Raw genomic sequence first — 19,080 nt, forward strand, 5'->3', positions numbered from 1 at the left:
GCGCCCAAGGGAGCACACGCAGGGTGGGAGCCAGGGGTCAGGATGATGTGCCGGGCGGTGCTATCCATGCTGGGCCTTGGGGCAACCCCAGCAGAAGGGGCCTGTGCAGGCGCAGGAAGTATGGCCTGAGAACATGTCTGGCTGGGGACCAGCCAAGGTTTCTAAATGACTTAAGGCCTTCCATAACTTAGATGTCAATCCTAGAGACATTATTGGGAAGGCCTGGTGGAGAGTGGGGACGGGGTGGTTAGATGCCGGAGCAGAGTGAACATGGCCTGACGCCCTTCCGCGAGGGGTGCTGGTGCTCCGTGGGAAGTGGCACTGGGCTCACCTCCAGGGTGAATCCAGGGGCACGTTCTCCATCCTTGGGTTATTCTAGTGGGAGGAATGCCCACACACCCCTCAAGGTCCCCTTTCTACAGCCACTGTTAACACCTGTATTCCCTTAAGGAGACCAAAGAGTTTATTTCATGCCAGAAATGAATAAAGTTTCTTTAATTAAAAATAACATTACCAAGGAGACCAACATACTAAAGGACCCTATTCTATTACTTGGGACCCAGGACCATGCCTTGGGAGTGACTAAGGCCACTCAGCCAGAGACTGGATCCTTCTAACAGACCGAGATGCCGAGCCCTTCGGATGGAGACCTGGACACATGGCTGATCCAGTCGGGGCTTTCCGTTGGTCTGTTTGAGTTCAAGCTGTGAAAGCTTTTGCAGTCAGCCTCAGCAGACTGAAGAGTCCCAACAGCAGAAAGGTGCCAGTGTGACAGGTGGCCTGTGGTGTGAGCACAACATGACCGGTCGGCACAGAGCCCGTGACCTGGGCAGCCTCATTCTTCCTTAGGCCGCAGGTTCCAGTCCAGCCAAAACTGTTTCCTTAGCGGTGGGCAGTGACTCCACGGAACCATTTCTGGTCCCGGGAGTGGTGGGGGGACCAGCCATCACCCTATCTGTCCCGTCCATTGAGCTGGAACACAAAGAAGGGAAATCAGTCCTGCAGATCTCAGGGCCTGGGTTTGAACTATCATAAAACAAAAGCTTTTCTGCCTCTGCCTGTGCTGCTGTTGAGCCAAAGTAACATGATGCCAGCAGGGCTGGGCAAAACTGGGTGGCTAAATGGAGGGCTTCATGTAAGTAACCATGTGAAATGTTCTGGAGCTCACGTGCTCAAGATTATGCACTATTTGGCAAAGCAACCCAAACTGGACTGCAGCCCGTCCCTTGACGTTTACTCTTGGATGGCACCTCTTTCTAAATACATAAACCCCTAAGACCAGGACCCACTTTACATAGATTTCTGTAAGACCAGAAAATGCACAGGTCAAATCCCCGGGGCCACGTGACTTAGTGTTGTTCCTGTATGGAAGTGGGACCAGGCGGGTCTGACCAGGGCATCTACCCTCCTCTCAGCGTGTGAGGTACACGCTTCAGTGCTACCTGCACTCTCTGCTTCCCTCAAACGACCGAGCAGCATAACTGGTATTTCAATTGAGATGACGAGTGACGCCAGCCTACATGTTAGCCATTAGAGCCAAACTCTGGAGTGGAAGGCTAGAAAAAACCATGGCCATGATGTCCACTGCGTGTGCAAACAAAGTGTGAAGTCTCCTATCCTTAATAAGCCTTATTCTTCTCTCTTGGGTTCAACTTGGTAAGAAACCAGCTGCTTGGGGCTACTGCCAGTGGAGGTGAGGGGAAGGCCTGACCCACGGCCCTGAGACCTGAGGCAGTCACAGCTGAAGAATAAGGCTGTCCCCAGACCTCTGCCCCATCCCCTTTGGGCACTGTCACACGATTGTCTCTGTGAGACAAACGGACTTCAAATGCTTAATGCTGCCTCCTTTAGAAAACAACCTCTCACATCAAGGCTACACATGCTGATTCTTATGGGAAACTGCATTTTCTGTAAGTTCACTTGTTACAGGTCTGAAACCTGGAAGTTACCAAGGGTCTTTGGCTTTCTACCCTCAGCACATTGTCAGGCCAAGGGCTCTCACACTGATGATCTCCCGAAAGCCTCCCCAAGGGGGGCTACATCCCACACCACACAGGCACAGACTTCAGCTCCTCGAACTTCGGCTCAGAGCCACACCTTGGCCTGGAGCTGTTTGGTGCCGCTTTATTTTAGGGACAAAAGGCAATGCTGCTCTGTGATGCGAGGACAACCCCAGTCCACCGGGACCAAGTCACGGCTCTGCCAGTGGAGAGCAGGCATCTAGCATCCCTTCTTCATGTCCACACGGAGGTGGCCCTGGGCAGCGGCCGGTACGGGATGAACAGCCAGTATTTGCTAGTTCTGTTTTAGCCAGACAGGGTTCCACACCAGGTGGGCCCAGACCCCCAAGCAGTGAGGAAGGCAGCCCTGGAGATGACCCTCTCACAGTCCGTACCTTCTCGGCTTCCTGCCGCATGAGGTCCCGCAACTCTTCTGTCCAGCCTAGAAGCTCCACCAGCCTTTCCACGCTGTGAACCATATCCCCCAGCTGGACCACGTCCCTGCTGCGAGGACGCCAAGCAAAGGGCCCCACCAGGTCCCGGTTGATGAGCAGTCGGGGCACCGAGCTCCGCACGGCCTCAGACAAGCTGGCAAAAGGTTCTACCTGAAAAATTGCCCAAAAGTGAGGAGCACAGTGCCCACCCTCTGAGCCCCTCGGGACACAGACTGACAGTAAGACCTCGGGTACAGGGAAAACTCACCACCTATTTCATTTCTTCCCGTCACACTGTCAGCTTAGTCTCCATGCTTGGGTTCCTCCCTTCCCGAGCCTCCCTCCTGCCCGCGTCCCTCTTTCTGCCTCCCACATGTCTTGGCCTCTGTGGGTCTCTCTGCCCAGGCACATCTGAGCTCCAGCAACTATGCTCCACCTTACCCTCCTCCCAGCAGCATCTGGTTGGGCCACCCACGCTCCCTGGGAGCAAGGACCTGGCCCCACAGAGGGCTCCTGACATGCCCAGCAGAGAGGGTGCCCCACTTTTCCACAGCCCTCACCATCCAGACCTCCAGAGGGTCCTAACTCGGTGACTTTGGGCTTCTTCATGCTGCTTCCAAGTGAAATTTCCATTAGAAATTAGAAACAGATTATTAAATGGTATTGAGACTGGATCATTATCTGGGACGAAAATGCTCAACTCCTGCCTTCATTGAAAAAATTTCAAATGAGTGAAAGGTTTAAATGTAAACAAAATAGTTCTTAAAGAAAGTTTAGGGTTCATAAGTAAAGGTAGGGAAGGACTTTTCAGGCCTGATAGTGAAGTCAGATCAGACAAAGGAAACTCATGACAGGTCTGACTATGTAATACTGTCACATTATCATCTACATAAAAATACTATGCAGAAAAATAATTTTTTAAACTTTATCATCGTAAACAAACTGCAAAAATATTTACATGTGACAAATAGTTTATATTTCTAATTGCTAAACTAATTTATAAACATTTTATTTAATGAATTTATATTGCTAATTTATAGACCAACTAAGAAAATAATTTAATGAAAAATGGACAAGAGATACAAATATGCAATCCAATGAGAACACGGTCATCAATAAACATGAAAAGACGAACTTCACTCTTAATTACAGACATGTTAAATATCCCCTCCCTTTCTCTCTCTCTCACATACACACTTATTTCTTTCTAGCCAATCAGATGGATGAAAACTTAAAGACAGGTAATGTTTGCTGTCAGTGAGGATGTGGGAAAATGGCCCACATCTGTTGGCGGCAATGTAATTAGTGTATCTTTCTGGAAAGCAACTTCTCAATATTTCTTTGCTACAAAAGTACTCACATGAATGTGGTTATTCACTACATCATTCTTAATATAAAATCTACTATTTTTGTTGCCCATCAACAATAAATTTTGTCATACATCTGTCATCCCTATCTTAAAACTCTCAGGGCTCAGGGGCACCTGGGTGGCTCAGTCAGTTGAGCACCCAACTCTTAATTTCGGCTCAGGTCACGATCTCACAGTTCATGGGATCGAGCCTCACGTCAGGATCTGCACTGAGCATGGAACCTGTTTGAGATTCTCTCTCTCTCTCTCTCTCTCCCTCCCTCCCTCCCTCCCTCCCTCCCTCCCTCTGCCCCTCTCCCACTTGTGTGCACTCTCTCTCCCTAAAGTAAAAAAAAAAAAAAAAAAAAAAACGAAACAAAACCTCTTGGATCTGGGTGTGTTCCAGAATTCAGAATATTTCACATTTTAGAAAACGTCACATGATTTATATACCATATATTATGTCACACCTCAGTGACATCCGGAGGGGTGATCCATAACCAAGTGCATTAATATTACCTCCACGCGGCATATGAGATAAAGTCTAAGCCACACTGCAGATTGCTCAGTGCTTACAGACAAGCACTCTGCTTTGGGGCTCCCGACTGGAACCTTGTATCGGCATTTGTCAGGGACACTAGGGGTGCTGACAAGCTAGGTCTCTCTGCACTTCTGGTTAAGATCACCACATCTGTGCAGCGCAGAAGCCTGTGAGGACACAGCAAAACACTCACGGTGCTGGTAGAACAGAAGAGATTCTTTAACTCATTCTGCATCTCTACCTAATGTGTAAATTTTTAAAAACAAGCATGTGGTACTTTTAGAATCAAAGAGAAAGGCTATTTTCATTTCACTTAAAAAATACGGGAGGGCTGGTGGCCCCAATGTCCATCGCCAGTAGCCAGCACAGGGCAGCCAGACTCAGCACCACATGCCGCTGGCACCATGGCCCTGGCCCTCTGCCTGTCCCCTAGGCCCAGCCCTCCAACCAGGCCCAGGGTGGGCATCCAGCTGCTCACTGCGCCACCCCAGGTCATACCTCTGCTCCTTCCTGGACTCCAGATGCAGCAATCCACCCGCCCACCGCCCTCATCCACTCGACAGCCCAAAACAGCCCTCGAAGCGGTGTGCCGGAGGCCAAGATCCCCCAACCTGCCCACTAGGCTTCTCAGTCTCAGGGAACCAGCTCCATCCTTGTGGTCACTCAGGTCACAAGCCCGGAGCCCTGCGGGGGTCCACGCTCTCCCACCCAGTGTTCCTTTAAACACCTGGGCGCCAATGCCCTCTGCAGCGTCACCTGGCCAACCGCCGTCGCCACCTGGACACCACCTGCAAGGCCTCTACTGGCTCTCCCACCACCTCACCGTGCACCATGGCACACTCACGACACAGCACCCACAGGGTCGGGAGGTCAGACCTTTGTCACTGCTGGTCACGGGCAGTTTCCACCGCCAGACACCCTCAGCTGACACCTGCATCTCCCTGGCCTCAGCTCCAAGGTCACCTTCCTGACTCGGCCGTGCAAACCAACCACGTTGATATCACGACCAGTTCACAACCCTTCCCAGCCTTCCTGTCCCATTTGTTACTTCTCCAGCTGCCGTCATCTAAAACTGTGTCACTTGCTTACACCATCTTACTGTGTCTGCCCTAAGCACTGGAACAGCGGGCACACCACTCTAGGCCTCCGTGGCTGCCCGGGCCCTGAATACAGGCCTTTCTGGCCCTTCTGGCCCTTGCTGCCTACATCCAATTAGGCAGAGCTCATTGCAGGGTCTCATTCTTGCTCTTGATTCCTTTACAAAGTTCCTGAGCCCCAGATCCAGATGCAGAATAGCTTCTGGAATGTGTCCATGCGTCTCTCCCAGGCACCTCAAACACACATGTGCAGAACTGAGCTCGGCACCCTCCCTCTAAATTCCTCCTTACCAACAAATGCCCTGAGGACCCACAGACAGCCAGACCACTCCCTCCCCTGTCCCTGGTGCAGCCAGTCCCTCTCCCTGCCCTCTCTCAGTCACGTGGCCGGACTGTGCCCACAGCCCTGCCTTCTTGAGGACTAGCCCTCCTGGACATCTTGCTTCAATCCCCATCCCACTCATCAACGATCTCTCTCTGACCCAAGAGGCACAAGCTATGTCCCTGGTCCAATCCTTTCAAGTCTATCACTGCTTCTAGCACAAAATTGGCCTCTGTGATGTGGCCTGGGAAGTCTGTCCCTCTCTACCTGTCCACACCCCTCCCTTCTCCCTTCCCTTCACATGCTGTGCCCCACCCACACTGACAGCACCTCCAAAGCTGAGCATCCTCCCTCCTCCCCATTCTGCCCAGGCTTCCACTCCCTAGGCCGGGAATACCTCTGCTTCCGCACCAGATGAACCCATTCATCTTCTGAATCTGGGACACCAGGGGGCTCTGAGAGCATCTGGAGCTGGCCCATCAGCCCCACCTCTTCCACCCTATCTTCCTAGCCTTCTCCCCACACACTCAGCCCACCACTGGGCCTGTGGACAAACCTCCAGGGAGGTCCCGAGGATAAGCAGCACATCTGCCATGGGGAAATCAACCACATGTAGCAAGAACCTCTGGGGCAGTGTCTCCCCAAAGAACACGATGTCGGGCTTCACGATGCCAGTGCAGACTGGACAGCGGGGGATCCTGTCCACCATCACTTCATCCTGTGTAACACAAATAGAAAATGAACCAAGGAAGATATCACAACACACTTTAAGAGATGGCTCTTGGAGGGCCTGGGTGGCTCCGTCGGTTGAGCGTCTGACTTCAGCTCAGGTCATGATCTCACAGTCCGTGAGTTCAAGCCCCACGTCAGGCTCTGTGCTGACAGCTCAGAGCCTGGAGCCTGCTTCTGATTCTGTGTCTCCCTCTGTCCCTGCCTCTCCCCTGCTCATGCTCTGTCTCCAAAATAAATAAATTTTAAATAAATAAATAAATAAATAAATAAATAAATAAAATATGGCTCTTAGGGTGTCTGGGTGGCTCAGTTGGTTAAGCATCTGACTCCTGTTTTCAGCTCAGGTCATGATCTCACAGTTTGTGAGTTTGAGCCCCGCATTGGGCTCTATGCTGACAGCGTGGAGCCTGCTTGGGTCTGTCTCTCTCTCTCTCTCTCTCTCTCTCTTTCTCTCTCTCTCTCTCTCTGCCTGCCTCCCTCCCTCTCTCTGCCTCTCCCCCAGTCATGTGTGCTCTCTCAAAATAAATAAATAAATTTAAAACAAATAAATAAAAGATGGCTCTTAATAAAGGGAGAAAGAGGGGGGGAGCAAGCCAAGAAACAGACTCTTGACTACAGAGAACACACTGATGGTTACCAGAGGGGAGGGGTTTGAGAGATGGGCTAAATAGGGGATGGGAATTAAGGAGGACATTCGTGTTGAGCAACAGGCGATGTATTGAAGTGTTTCATCACTATATTGCACACCTGAAACTAATATAACTCTGTGTGTTACCTAACCTGGATTTAAATAAAAACTTAAAAAAAAAAAAAAAAGGAATCAAGACTGTGGCACTAGTGAAGGACCAGACCAGAAACCCTAGAAGCAGACTCACATAAGCACAGTCAACCAAATTTCTCCTCTTCAACAAACAGCTGAGCATTATGAAAATTAATACAGGGAGACCTTGCTAATGTGGACTCAGGAGGCTGGAAGGAGCCATACCACTCACCATCAATCACACAAAGAAGTGTCAACTGTAGACCCAACAGAAGAACCCTCAACAGGAGAGAACCACCAATGACAGGCCCAACCAGGGAAGAAATGCACCACCTCCCCTACATCTAATCAACCACTCCAGTGACTCAGCGAGCAAGACAACATCAACTCCATGACCTGGTTCTCCAGCCCCTCCAAACTCCCTCCCTCCTCTCCATCAAATAATGTCCCTCTCCTTTGTTGGCTGGACTTGCCTACAGTTTTGTCATAGCTTGCTTGTCCCAAATAGCAATTTTCTACTATTCCTGAATAAACCCATTTCCCTGGTAAAATAACTGAAAGGGCTATTTTTAAGGAAAACATTACTAGGTGTCAGAAGTGGGATGCAGGAAGGACCCACACACACATCCCCAACCCCACCCAGCGACTGAGGCTGGTGAACAAACAAACAGGTGCCAGCACCCTCAGCGCCAGCTGGGCTCACTGCTTCCTCACCAACCCTGGGGTTTGAATGTGAGTTTTTGCCTGGATTTGCGCTTCACTCTCTGTTTTGAGCTCTCCAGACTTTACTCAGGACCTGCTCTAAGGCTTCATCCTTTCAGAGAGTACTCATGTGGCCTTTGTCTGACTCCTTTCTAGAGCCCAGCCATTCCTACTGGGGCTGTGCTGTTCAGGAATTTTCCTCTTTGCTCTGGATAAAAGCCTCTGGGAAATGGGATCCCAGTGATCAAAATGCTTTGAGGGTGCCCCTGCCCCCACTCTTCTGGGAGCCCTGCCGGTTCCATGATTAAAAACTGTGCTCCCTCCTCATGTGCATTCTTATACGGACTAACTTAACAAAAAACAATTTACAACTTCAATGGCCATTATGGGGAACTTTCGAGCTCCCCAAAATTCCCTTCCTCACAACTCAATCGGACAGCCATGGGCTCTAAAATTGTCAAAACTGAATTGGATGCTTATTTTCATTGATACCTTGAGGCTTCCGAACAGTTTTTGGATTCAAAGTCTGCCTTTTTGCAAATTACTACTTGTAAACTAACCGAGGCAGGCAAACAATTGAAAGATGGCCACATGGCTTCTGAGGCCTTGTCCCCTCCCCATCTTCTTTGTCTCTTGACAGGTGGGGTGGCCTTGCGCTCAGGCCCCACCTCTGGCACAGTTTCCCTCTCTTCTCTCCTCACTGTCCCCAACCCCCCTCTACCTAGCTCTCATTCTAACCCTTTTGCTGAGCTTCCTTTTCCCTCCAAACTTCTCCTCACCCCTCCTCTCCCAAGCCTATTAATACCTACCCCTCTATGGTAAACTCTGCTGGGGGTCCTGAAGAACACCACATTGCTTATGTTGCCTGGATTAAGGCTGAGTTTTGAGCCATAGTGAAAGAGTTTCCTAAAGTGACTGAGACCCCATAAATTTGCTGAAGAATTTAACATAGTTATTCAAATTTACTAATCTGAGTGCTCAGATTTATATCAATGGGTCCACATGCTTGTTGGTGAGGGTCGGGCCAAACACTGGATGAAAGCATCCTAATAGGAACATCCTGGAAGGGATTTAAAGAAACAGATGCCTAAGTTTTGGCAAGATGCTAGAATACTTGCAAGAAATCACCACTGAGTATTGGGGAAGGTCACCAAAAGACGAAACTGCCAGTTGACCTGTGGCCTGGACCCGACACCTGGGAGCTCCTCACTCCCCCCTCCCCCGTGCTTGGAACGCGGGTTCCACTTGCCTTCCCCGTCCCAGAGACTGCTCAAGGACACAGCCTGGAGGTGGTGATGTGCACAGTAGACGTGACCGAGCCCAGTTAAGGCCTCATTATAAACCTGTCAGATGTGGAGGTGGGTGCAGGGATCTGGTTGTCTTGCTGCTGCCCAGGAGGAGCCTCGCACATAAGTTCTCTTACTTACTAAACTGCCACCTACAAACCTAGAGTGGCCACCTCTTTGGTCTCTCCCTGTCCTCCACAGATAAAGAATATCCTCCTCTGATAAAGGACTGCTATACAAAATACACAAAAAATTCTTAAAACTCAACAATAAGAAAATCAGCAACCTAATTAAAACATGGGCCAAAGAACTAAATACGCAGCTCACCAAAGACGATATACAGGTAACAAATGAGCATTTGAAAAAATATTCCATGGGGCGCCTACGTGACTCAGTCGACTGAGCATCAGACTCTTGATTTCGGCTCAGGTCATGATCCCAGGGTCGTGGGATCAAGCCCCACATCAAGCTCCACACTGCTGAGCACGGAGTCTGCTTAATATTCGCTCTGCCCCTCTCCTCACTTCATGCTCTCTCTCCAAAACAAAAACAAATTTTTTTTAAAGAAGATATTCCATTACTTACGTCATCATGGAATTGCATAAGACGATACCATCGCACACCTATCTATCTCAACAGCTAAACTCTAGAACTCTGACGACACCAGATGCTGCTCTCATCATTGCTGGTGGAAATGCAAAATGGTACAGCCACACTGGAAGGCACTAAGCTAACATGCTCTTACAATACAATCCAGCAATCAGATTCCTTGGTATTTACCCACATGAGTTGAAAAACTTATATCCACACAAAAACCTGCACACAGATGTTTATAGCAGCTTTATTAATAAATGCCAAAACCTAGGAACAACCAAAGTGCCCTTCAGTACATAAATGGATAAACTGTGGTCCATCTAGACAAGGGAATATTATTCAGCACTAAAAAGAAATGAGCTATGAAGCCATGAAAAGACAAGGAGGAAATGTAAATGCATCTTAGTAAGTGCAGGAAGTCAGTCTGAAGAGGCTGCTCACTGTATGATTCCAACTCTGACAGTCTGGAAAAGGCAAAACCATGGAGACAATAAACGGATCAGTGGTTGCCAGGGATTGTGCTGGGAAGCGTTGACTGAGTAGTGGGTAAAGGGTTTTCCTTTAGGGTGATGAAAATGTTCTGGAATCAGAGGTGGTGTTTGCACGACACTGTGAATATATTAAATGCCAATGAATTACATACTTTAAAATGTTTAATTTTACGGGGGCGCCTGGGTGGCTCAGTTGGTTAAACATCCAACTTCAGCTCAGGTCATGATCTCACAGTTTGTGAGTTCGAGCCCCACATCAGGTTCTGTGCACACAACTCAGAGCCTGGAGCCTGCTTTGGATTCTGTGTCTCCCTCTCCCTCTGCCCCTCCCCTGTTCTTGCTCTCTCTCTCTCTCTTAAAAAGAAATAAACTTAAAAAAAAAAACAGGTTTAAAAATGTTTAATTTTACGGTTATGTGAATTTCACATCATTGAAAAGTCAAAGACAAGGCCCTATACCTCATCAATATTTCAGACCTTCATCTTTATTTAAAATTTTCCAGTTTGTCCTATTGCACTTTGAGAAACCCATCCTACAGAAATATTGCCAGAAGTACACAAGGGTATAAGCATCAGTGTCACTGATGCATTATTTTTAATAGTAAAAATCACAAACATCAAAAAATGTCCCACAGTAGGTGAATGGCTAAATGTATTACTCTAGTTACTAAAAACGGTAAGCGGAGCTGTGGTTAGTGACACGATAAACCCATGAAATTTTGTTCTGTAACAGAGCAGGTTGTAGATTAAGGTTAATAATCCTGTAGCTAAAAAAAAAAAAAAAATTTGTCACTGTGTGTTGTAGGTACATAGATATGGTCATGTATGTTTATATATCTTTTTTTTTATTTTTTTAAAGCTTATTTATTTATTTTGTGAGAGAGAAAGAGGGAGAGAGAGGAGTGGGGGAGGGGCAGAGAGAAAGGGAGAGAGAGAATCCCAAGGAGGCTCCACACGGAGCCTGACAAGGGGCTTGAACTCATGAACCATGAGATCATGGCCTAAGCCCAAATCAAGACTCAGTCTCTTAATCGACTGAGCCACCCAGGTGCCACGCCCCTCCCCTTTTTTTTAAAGGCTTGTAACATTACATACCAAACTGTTAAAGTGGGCTATAGGAATCGGCTGAAGGGAAATACATTTTCCCCATTTCCCTACATATGCCTTATCTCCCCACATATCTCTTAATTTTTGACAGGCATATATTACTTTTCCAATTTAAAAACAAAGAAAAACATTTCACACCATTACTGTTCTGTTGTTCTTCTAATACAACGCTTATAAAACGTCACTTCTCCAGATCGCTCCCACCGCAGGGTGCAGAAGGGAGAGATCTGCCAGCATGACAACTCACCCAAACGTCCTTCCCTGGGAAGGGCCTTCGGCAGACAGTGCACGTGGCAGAGGCAAAGGATCCGTGAGCTTCAACCAGCTTGGAGGCAGGGATGCCAGCCACTGAAATTCAAGCCAAAGCAAAGTGCTGCTGGCTCTGGGGTGGGTGCACAGGCCCCCAAGCATGGCTCCGAGCCTGGCAGGTCCCCAGAGGCAGTCACAGCCCTCGTGCAAGCCTGGTGTCCCTGCCTCCACCACCTCCAGATGACGCCCCACTGACCAGAATGAGCACCGATGGAGCCAAACCAAGGTTAAAATGAGGCCTGTCAAGTTTGATGTAAGTTCAGATAAAATTATATTTAATAACTAGGAAAACATTTTCTATCTTACAGATACCCAGTAAAAGTGAAAAAACAGTACAAAGGCAGTTTCCAAAAAACTATAGAAAAACAGAGGTAACTTATTATGACAGTTGTCTGTTCCCACTGTCAGCTTCTGGGCTGTGGGTGGACAGACAGTCCCAGCTGCAAGTGGCTTCCGCTATCCCCGCCATGGTCATAAATCTCCATACGCTACAGCCCACAAGCCAGAGCTCGCGCCTTCGCACGGGCCTGCCTGCTGCAACTCCAGAAGAAGAGGTCGCCCCCACGGGGGTTCCACTGCTGCCTATGGGGCTGCAAGCTGCAGAATCCTTCTGGCAAGGAATTATTTTCCTGGAGTTGAGGAGACTACTTTCTTCAAATCACCAGATGTCTGCAGCCTGGCTGAGCGGATGCTGGCTCACTGAGTCAGCACTCGTGGGAATCTGCCCGTAAAAGAAAGGCTCAGCCATGCTTCTCTAAGATGCGGTCAGCAACCAGCACGATCTGTGAATCACTGGTTGTGGCCACCCTCGGGACAGTCGGGAAATCATTACACACAGAGTTTGGTAATTCTAAGGCATTAATAGTGATTTCTTCGATATCGTAGTTATGATATCGTAGTTATGATTTTTAAATCTTTATTTTCTAGAGTTACCCACTGAAGTACTTACAGATTGTTTACAGATTAAGTTTATGATGTGAGGGATCTGCTCAAAATAACGGGGTGAGAGAAAAGGTGGGGGAAAGAAGACACAGATGAAGTGAGGACTGGCTGTGAGGAGGACGTGAGGGCTCGTTACGTTCTCTCTACTTTTCTGTGCTCAAAACATTTCACAATAAATTTCTTGAAAAATAAATCATCACTGGAGCTCCTGGGTGGCTCAGTCGGTTGAGCGTCCGACTTCGGCTCAGGTCACGATCTCGGGGCTCGTGAGTTCGAGCCCCGCGTCGGGCTCTGTGCTGCCAGCTCGGAGCCTGGAGCCCACTTCGGATTCTGTGTCTCCCTCTCTCTCTGCCCCTCCCCCACTCACGCTCTGTCTCTGTCTCAAAAATAAATAAACATTAACAAAAATTTTTTAATTAAAAAAAAAAGAAATCGTCATATCAGATTAGCAAACTAAAGCTCTCAATTGTCACCTTTAGCTCTGTCCAAAACTCATAGCCCAACAAGTATGCCAAGACGTCAGGTCCACCAACGAGGTCCCGACAGTGGCCCTTAAACACACAGCGGACATTTCTGTCAGGGATGAAGGCAAAACAAGCCGGCTTGAAATGAGTCACAGGGGAGGGGAGAAGCGGTCCCTGCAGAAGAAGAGGCGTGGACAGGTGGAGAGCTCACCTCTCTCGAGCCCATCGATGTTCTGTGTGTAGAGCCGCAGAAGCAGCCCCTTGTCGTGGAGCAGGCGGAGGAAATAGTGTATGACATTGGGCCTGTAGCTCCCGGGGTGCAGCTCCTTGGCCAGAGCGAAAAAGGGCTTGGGGTTGTGATGGAAGAAAGTGAGCTCGAAAATGGCCTCAGGGTATGGGAGGTCGTACCGCTGCAGGTTGCTGTACAGGCCGCTCCTCGGAGACCTGCAAGGAGGGGCAAGACGCCCTGAGCCCCGTGAGGCGGGCCGTGCAGCGGACCAGGGTGGCGAGGGAGGATCTAGCTAGGCACTGCAGGGCACCTGAAGTCCGGAATGCCGCTGGGTGTGCTGACGCCGGCCCCCACCATGGCCACTGCCTTCCGGCAGGCTCCGGCTCGAATCAGCTCAGCTATGTCCTGGAGAAAAAGCTTCTCCTTGCCGTTGCCTCCGCTTCCAAAGATGCTTGAGGCACTAGCAGAAGAAGATATAGGTCTTCTTCCACCTGTAATGCTGACAGAAAAGGAGAGTGGCCAGGTGACTGTGACAGTCAAGCTCATGCTAGCCCTGCCATGACCCCCACCATGGAGAATGACCATACACTTCCCTCCTGTCCCCCCAGATGATCACTTCCTCATCATCGATGACTACTGGGCTGAAAGAGAAAGAAGTCTCAACTTAAAAATCAAAACTTCTTTGGGAGCAAAAAAAATCAGGTCAGACCTGTGCAAACAAGGAATGCGTCACGTCTTAACTCCTGTTACCCAATGCCAGTGCGAAAAGAAGAGGGTTGCTCACCAGAGGTGTGGGGGCTCTGTGGGGGGCTCTGGACATGCTCTCTGCAGAGCCATACACTGTAGCACACCCGAGATGTGACAAACAGGCAGTGACCTTTAAAGAAAGCTAAATGTCCCAGGCTTTACACCGAATCTTATCAGGAGGAAAAGTGGTTCTAGAGACCATTCCAGAAAGAAACATGCCCTGGCAGCTAGGGATTCACACTGCCACAGAGACTTGATCTTCAACGTCTGCAGCTGTTCAGGAAGCTGCTCATATTATGCAGCTGCCAAAGGAACCCCACAACCAAGGTAAGGGGGTGGGCACACTCAGCCCAGGCTCTCTCTGCAAAGCACCGGAAGACTTCTCAAGTCACCCGCAGAAGCCAGGAGCCAAAACACTCACAGGGCTAAGTATCAGGAATAGGAGATGGTCTGCCATAGGAAAAAAGAGCCAGACACAATAAACAAATCACAGGCTCCAGCGAGGCCTCAGGACTTGGACGCTCAGAAAGCAACAGGAAGGAAAAAAAAAAGCAATACAACTAACACAAAGCTGGTAGCACGGTCTGAACACATCCCACTGAGGCGAGGCTGCAGCTGTGGGAAATATGGGGCACCAGAGCCGCACCTCACATGGGCCTGGTAAGGCCTCCCGGGTTTACTGATCTGCCGCTCAGGCCCCTGCTTGGCGTCTAACCGAGCTGCGTGACTCCTACATCTCCTGGCAACTCACCCAGAGTTCAGGGCTGCCAGCCCCACTGCACAGGATGCCTTTCTCACACCCCAAAGGCTGGCGGCCACCGCGTCTGTTCTTCCAGGGAAAGGCCCTTGATGACCCTTCCCCGGGACATCTCTGACTTCCGTATAGAGACTCCTCCACCCTGATGGGAAAAGAGATTCAACAGATGGAACCAACAACCCTCCCCAAATGAGTGATGAGTCTAAAGTGAATACAGACATAAAAACAGGAAGCCGAGAGTGTTTCTTTTACTCTTTTGTGATACGGGCAAGAAATAAGCACCCTAAAAGCACATCTCAGATACACATCAGGACAATTCAGAGTGTATCTTCTAGGAGTGTGGCCCTAACTTACTCTCCTGCATGTTGTCTTTGTGTTCTTTTGCCCCTTACGAAACCAATTCAGGTCTCCCCTGAAGCTCTGTTCCCCACCCTAGCACAGCATACCCACCCCAGTGACACTTTCAGCCCCCACTATGCCCTCTTATATACCACTCCCCCCCGTTTCAGCCAAACAACCGACTCCCTAGCTCTTGTATATGCCCTAAAATCAGCTCCTGCCTGAATGACCTTTCTCCACCTCAGCATGTCCAAATCTCCCACAGCAAGGCCAGGACCAAATGTCAGGCTCCTTCATGAAGCCACTGCTGAACCCCAGTGAGCAATCACTTTGCCCTCGTCGGGCTCCTGCTCCTTTTAGGGAGACTGACACCCCTTCCTCTCCTGCAGTGACCCTGTGCTGCCTTGCACACTCCACTCTGGGGTCAGGGGTTTGCTTGCTGCTCACGGTCCACTTGCCTCTGTGTTGTTGCCTCTCCCAGCATACAAAGCATCATCTTGGTTTTCAAAAGAACAGATTTCTAAAAGGTAAGTAAAGGGAACGAGGAACATGACAAAGGAAAGCATGCAGAGCTGAGGGCACCCAAAGGAGAATCAGAGCCCTGGCTCTGATGTCCCATCATCACTCAAACACCCTGAGCCTCAGAGGCTCAAGTCAAGAGCAGGAAACGATTTTCGAGACCCACGTCGGGCTCTGTGCTAACAGCTCAGAGCCTGGAGCCTCCTTCAGGTTCTGTGTCTCCTCCTCTCTCTGCCCCTCCCATGCTCGTGCTCTGTCTCTCTCTGTCTCTCAATAATAAATAAACGTTAAAAATTGTTTTTAAAGTTGTAACATTGTGATTTATAATAAATATGTTTTTGGTCTTCATCCCCAAACCCTTGGAGTCTCTAAGAGAAAAGGGAACATCTTTTGTTACAACAGTTGGTCTCCCATCCTCAGTTCCTGAAGTCCCTTCGGAGCCATGAGGGTGAAGTGGGTGTCTTGTTCCGCATAAACAGCCCCTTTACACCACAACTGGGTTTGTGTCCATGAGGAGACTTTTGGAAGAACCCTAAGGATGGGGGCTGGGTGCCAGGAGGAGCCAACTATGATTAGAGGGTTTGGAGCCTCCATAAAAACGCAAAGGGAGGGGGTCCTGAGGGCTTCCAGGTTGGTGAATCACGTGCAGAAGGGTCCAGGGACCCTTGCACACCTCACCCCATGTATCTCTACATCTGGCCGTTCATTCATATCCTTTAATATTCTTTGTAATAGACCTGCAATCTAGTAAGTCAACTTGTCTTCCAAGTTCTGTGAGCTGCTCTAGCAAATTAACAGAACCAGAGGAGGGGGTCATGGAAACCCCCTGGTTTCCAGGGGTGAGTCAGAAGCACAGGAGACAACCTGGATTGGCGTCTGAACTGGGGGCGGGCTGTGGGACTGAGTCCTTCACCTGTGGTGCTTTCTTCAGGCAGGTAGAGTCAGAACTGAGTTACTTTGGTGGGACACCTGGCCAGTACAATAAAGGTTTCTTGGATAAACGAAAAACCCCTGGGTATCTATTAAACTCCTCACCAACATTTAGTAGCTGTGTAAGGTTGCATCAAGTAGATGTACCATTACTTAAGTATTAATTCATTATTGGGCATTTAAGTTAGTTTCTTAACAACTGTGGGCCTTTAAGACTTTCCCATATGTATATTCAATTTCTAGGCAATGATGTAAAGGAAACCTGACTGACACGCGGTGGAGACCAACAGGAGGAGCTCTCACACGCACCCCTCACTTCCCCCCTCCCCCCCCCCTCCCCCCCCCCCCCCCCCCACTCCCCGCAGCCCTTTGCATTCCCAATGGGGAAAAAAACCTGGGCTTCACAGCCCCGGGTGAGGAAGGAGGGTTTTCTCCCCTCCCTCTCCCCCAACAACCCAGCCAATGAGGGACCATCACAGCCCAGCCAATGAGAGGCCAGCCCAGCCCAGCCAATGAGAAGCACTACACTCCAGCTCCCAGTTTATTTCGGAGGACTTTTTGCTTGTAACAGACTTCCCAAGCCCCATCCCCCTTCCTCTGTAAAACACCATTTCTCTCCTCTGTGCCTAGGACTTGCCTATGGTTTTGCCATAGCTTTCTAGTCTTCATTTGGAGTTCTCTGCTATTCCTGAATAAATCCATTTTGCTGGCAATAACTAACATTTTATTTTTAAGGTTAGCAGCAAAGATCCCAAAATGTACAATTACTGCATGGGGAACAATAAAAATGTATATATCTTTAGACCCAGGATTTCCACTACTAGGAGTTTATCCAAAAAGTGAGTACAAACAATGAACCTCGGCATTATTCCTAATAACTAAATATTACAAACTACTTAAATAAGAAAATTATTAAATACATTATGAAGCATCAATAGAATGGAATTCTACAGATCCCACCCCCAACCTAGGGCAGGGCGGTGCATCCTCAGTTTCCCCAGCAGGGACAGGCAGTGGGAGGAATCTGAATGGTCACCAAGAAGCGGAGGCTAGATCTTGACCTCCCTCTGTGGGGACAGGAGCAACAGTTCCCTCCTCCTTGACCCTAAGCCCTTTCTTGTAAGGCGCGACAGGGCCTGGGGAGCTCTTCGTTGGGGCAGATCTGGTGGTTCCAATAAAAAGTCATACAAAAAAACAGAAACAAAAACAAATGAAAAAAAGGAATTCTACAGATCCGTATAAAAGACTGAGAAAGCGTTTATGTGTGAGATGAAAGTAACTCCCAAGACATATTGCTAAATATAAAAGGCAAGGTACAAAGTGTCAACTATGAACTTACAAGTGTTGCTTATACACATCAAAACTACCCAGGAGAAGGGGCGCCTGGGTAGTTCAGTTGGTTAAGCATCTGACTTTGGCTCAGGTCATGGTGTTGCCATTGGTGAGTTCGAGCCAGGCATCAGGCTCTGTGCTGACAGCTCCGAGCCTGGCGCCTGCTTCGGATTCTGTGTCTTTATCTCTGCCCCTCCCCTAATCGCACACGCTCGCGCGCTCTCTCTCTCGCTCTCTCTCTCTCTCTCTCTCTCTCAAAAATAAATAAACATTAAAAAAGAATTTTTTTAATCCCGTGAGAAGAAACAAGAAACATGCCACGGCGGCCTCTGGAATATCCACTGAGCTGCGTGAACAGGAACTTGACATTTCAGGTTCTGCAGTGCCCCGCCGCGCACGCAGGGAAAGCACGACGCCCGCGCTCGCCGGGCACTGAACCGCAGCCACTCGCCTGCGCGGAGGTGCTCGTCCCCACCCTGGGCCCTGCCCGCCGCGCCCCACCCCAGAGGCTGCCGGCCCGCGCCCACCGACCGAGGCCCACTCACCTGCCGGACCCCAGAGCCTGAGGGCGCAAAGAGCAGGCCGAACCCACCGTGCCATGTCCCAGCTGCTCCGCCGCCCGCTCGCGACCTTGTCCCCGAGGGCCACGTGTCCGCCTCCGCCGCGCGCCCCTCCCCGCGAGCCCAGGTTGGGATGGACGCCAGGTGGGGGCGGCTTCCTAGCCTGCTGAGCTCCCGCCTCTGGCCCTGGACACCAAACAAGGAGCCTGCATTTCTCTAACCTGCTGTCCCGCCGTTTTCAATCAGGAGGGTGATGGTAACACTTGGCGAGCGCTTACTACCGCCCGGAGTTACATTTACACTTAGTCCAGGAAGTTACTGTTATTATGGTCCCCGTTTGAGACGAGAAACTGCTGGTCACAAAGGCCGAGGCCACAAAGCCTGTCGATGGCCCTCCATCACAGGGCCACCAGGCCCTCGTACTCAAGGGCACAGCCAGCTGCGCGGGAAATCCGGTACAAACCCTGCAGAGAATTTCTTCCAAAGCAAGGGCGCGGTTACCCTGACAACCAGCGGGCGCCGCAGGCCGCGGGACGCTC

The 19,080-nt window shown here is 49.6% G+C and overlaps 1 protein-coding gene across 8 annotated transcripts; it reads right to left on the bottom strand.

Annotated features, from left to right (window-relative positions):
• Positions 1-470: 470 nt before the first annotated feature.
• Positions 471-19,067, bottom strand: SIRT3 (sirtuin 3). 8 transcript variants are annotated; one of them, XM_030333189.1, is made up of 8 exons: positions 18,527-19,067; positions 14,856-15,003; positions 13,668-13,856; positions 13,340-13,572; positions 11,661-11,761; positions 6,299-6,460; positions 2,396-2,605; positions 471-972 (listed from the first exon to the last, which is right to left on the bottom strand). In XM_030333189.1, exons 1-8 carry the CDS (start codon positions 18,579-18,581, stop codon positions 952-954), a joined length of 1,119 nt encoding a protein of 372 aa, XP_030189049.1. In that variant the 5' UTR covers positions 18,582-19,067; the 3' UTR covers positions 471-951. The 8 variants fall into 8 exon arrangements, with proteins under 8 accessions (XP_030189049.1, XP_030189051.1, XP_030189050.1 ...); XM_030333191.1 differs by having other exon boundaries at positions 472-972; positions 18,763-18,856; XM_030333190.1 differs by lacking the exon at positions 13,668-13,856 and having other exon boundaries at positions 472-972.
• Positions 19,068-19,080: the final 13 nt, after the last annotated feature.

Source organism: Lynx canadensis, chromosome D1, assembly GCF_007474595.2.
Source record: "Lynx canadensis isolate LIC74 chromosome D1, mLynCan4.pri.v2, whole genome shotgun sequence".
Taxonomy (NCBI): domain Eukaryota; kingdom Metazoa; phylum Chordata; class Mammalia; order Carnivora; family Felidae; genus Lynx; species Lynx canadensis.

Coding starts and splice junctions, on each gene's coding strand:
- SIRT3 (XM_030333189.1), bottom strand. CDS start 18,581: ATGGCACGGTGGGTTCGGCCTGCTCTTTGCGCCCTCAGGCTCTGGGGT. Junction 13,573..13,667: donor AGCGGCATTCCGGACTTCAG/GTGCCCTGCAGT, acceptor CCCTCCTTGCAG/GTCTCCGAGGAGCGGCCTGT. Junction 11,762..13,339: donor CATCGATGGGCTCGAGAGAG/GTGAGCTCTCCA, acceptor CTTGAATTTCAG/TGGCTGGCATCCCTGCCTCC.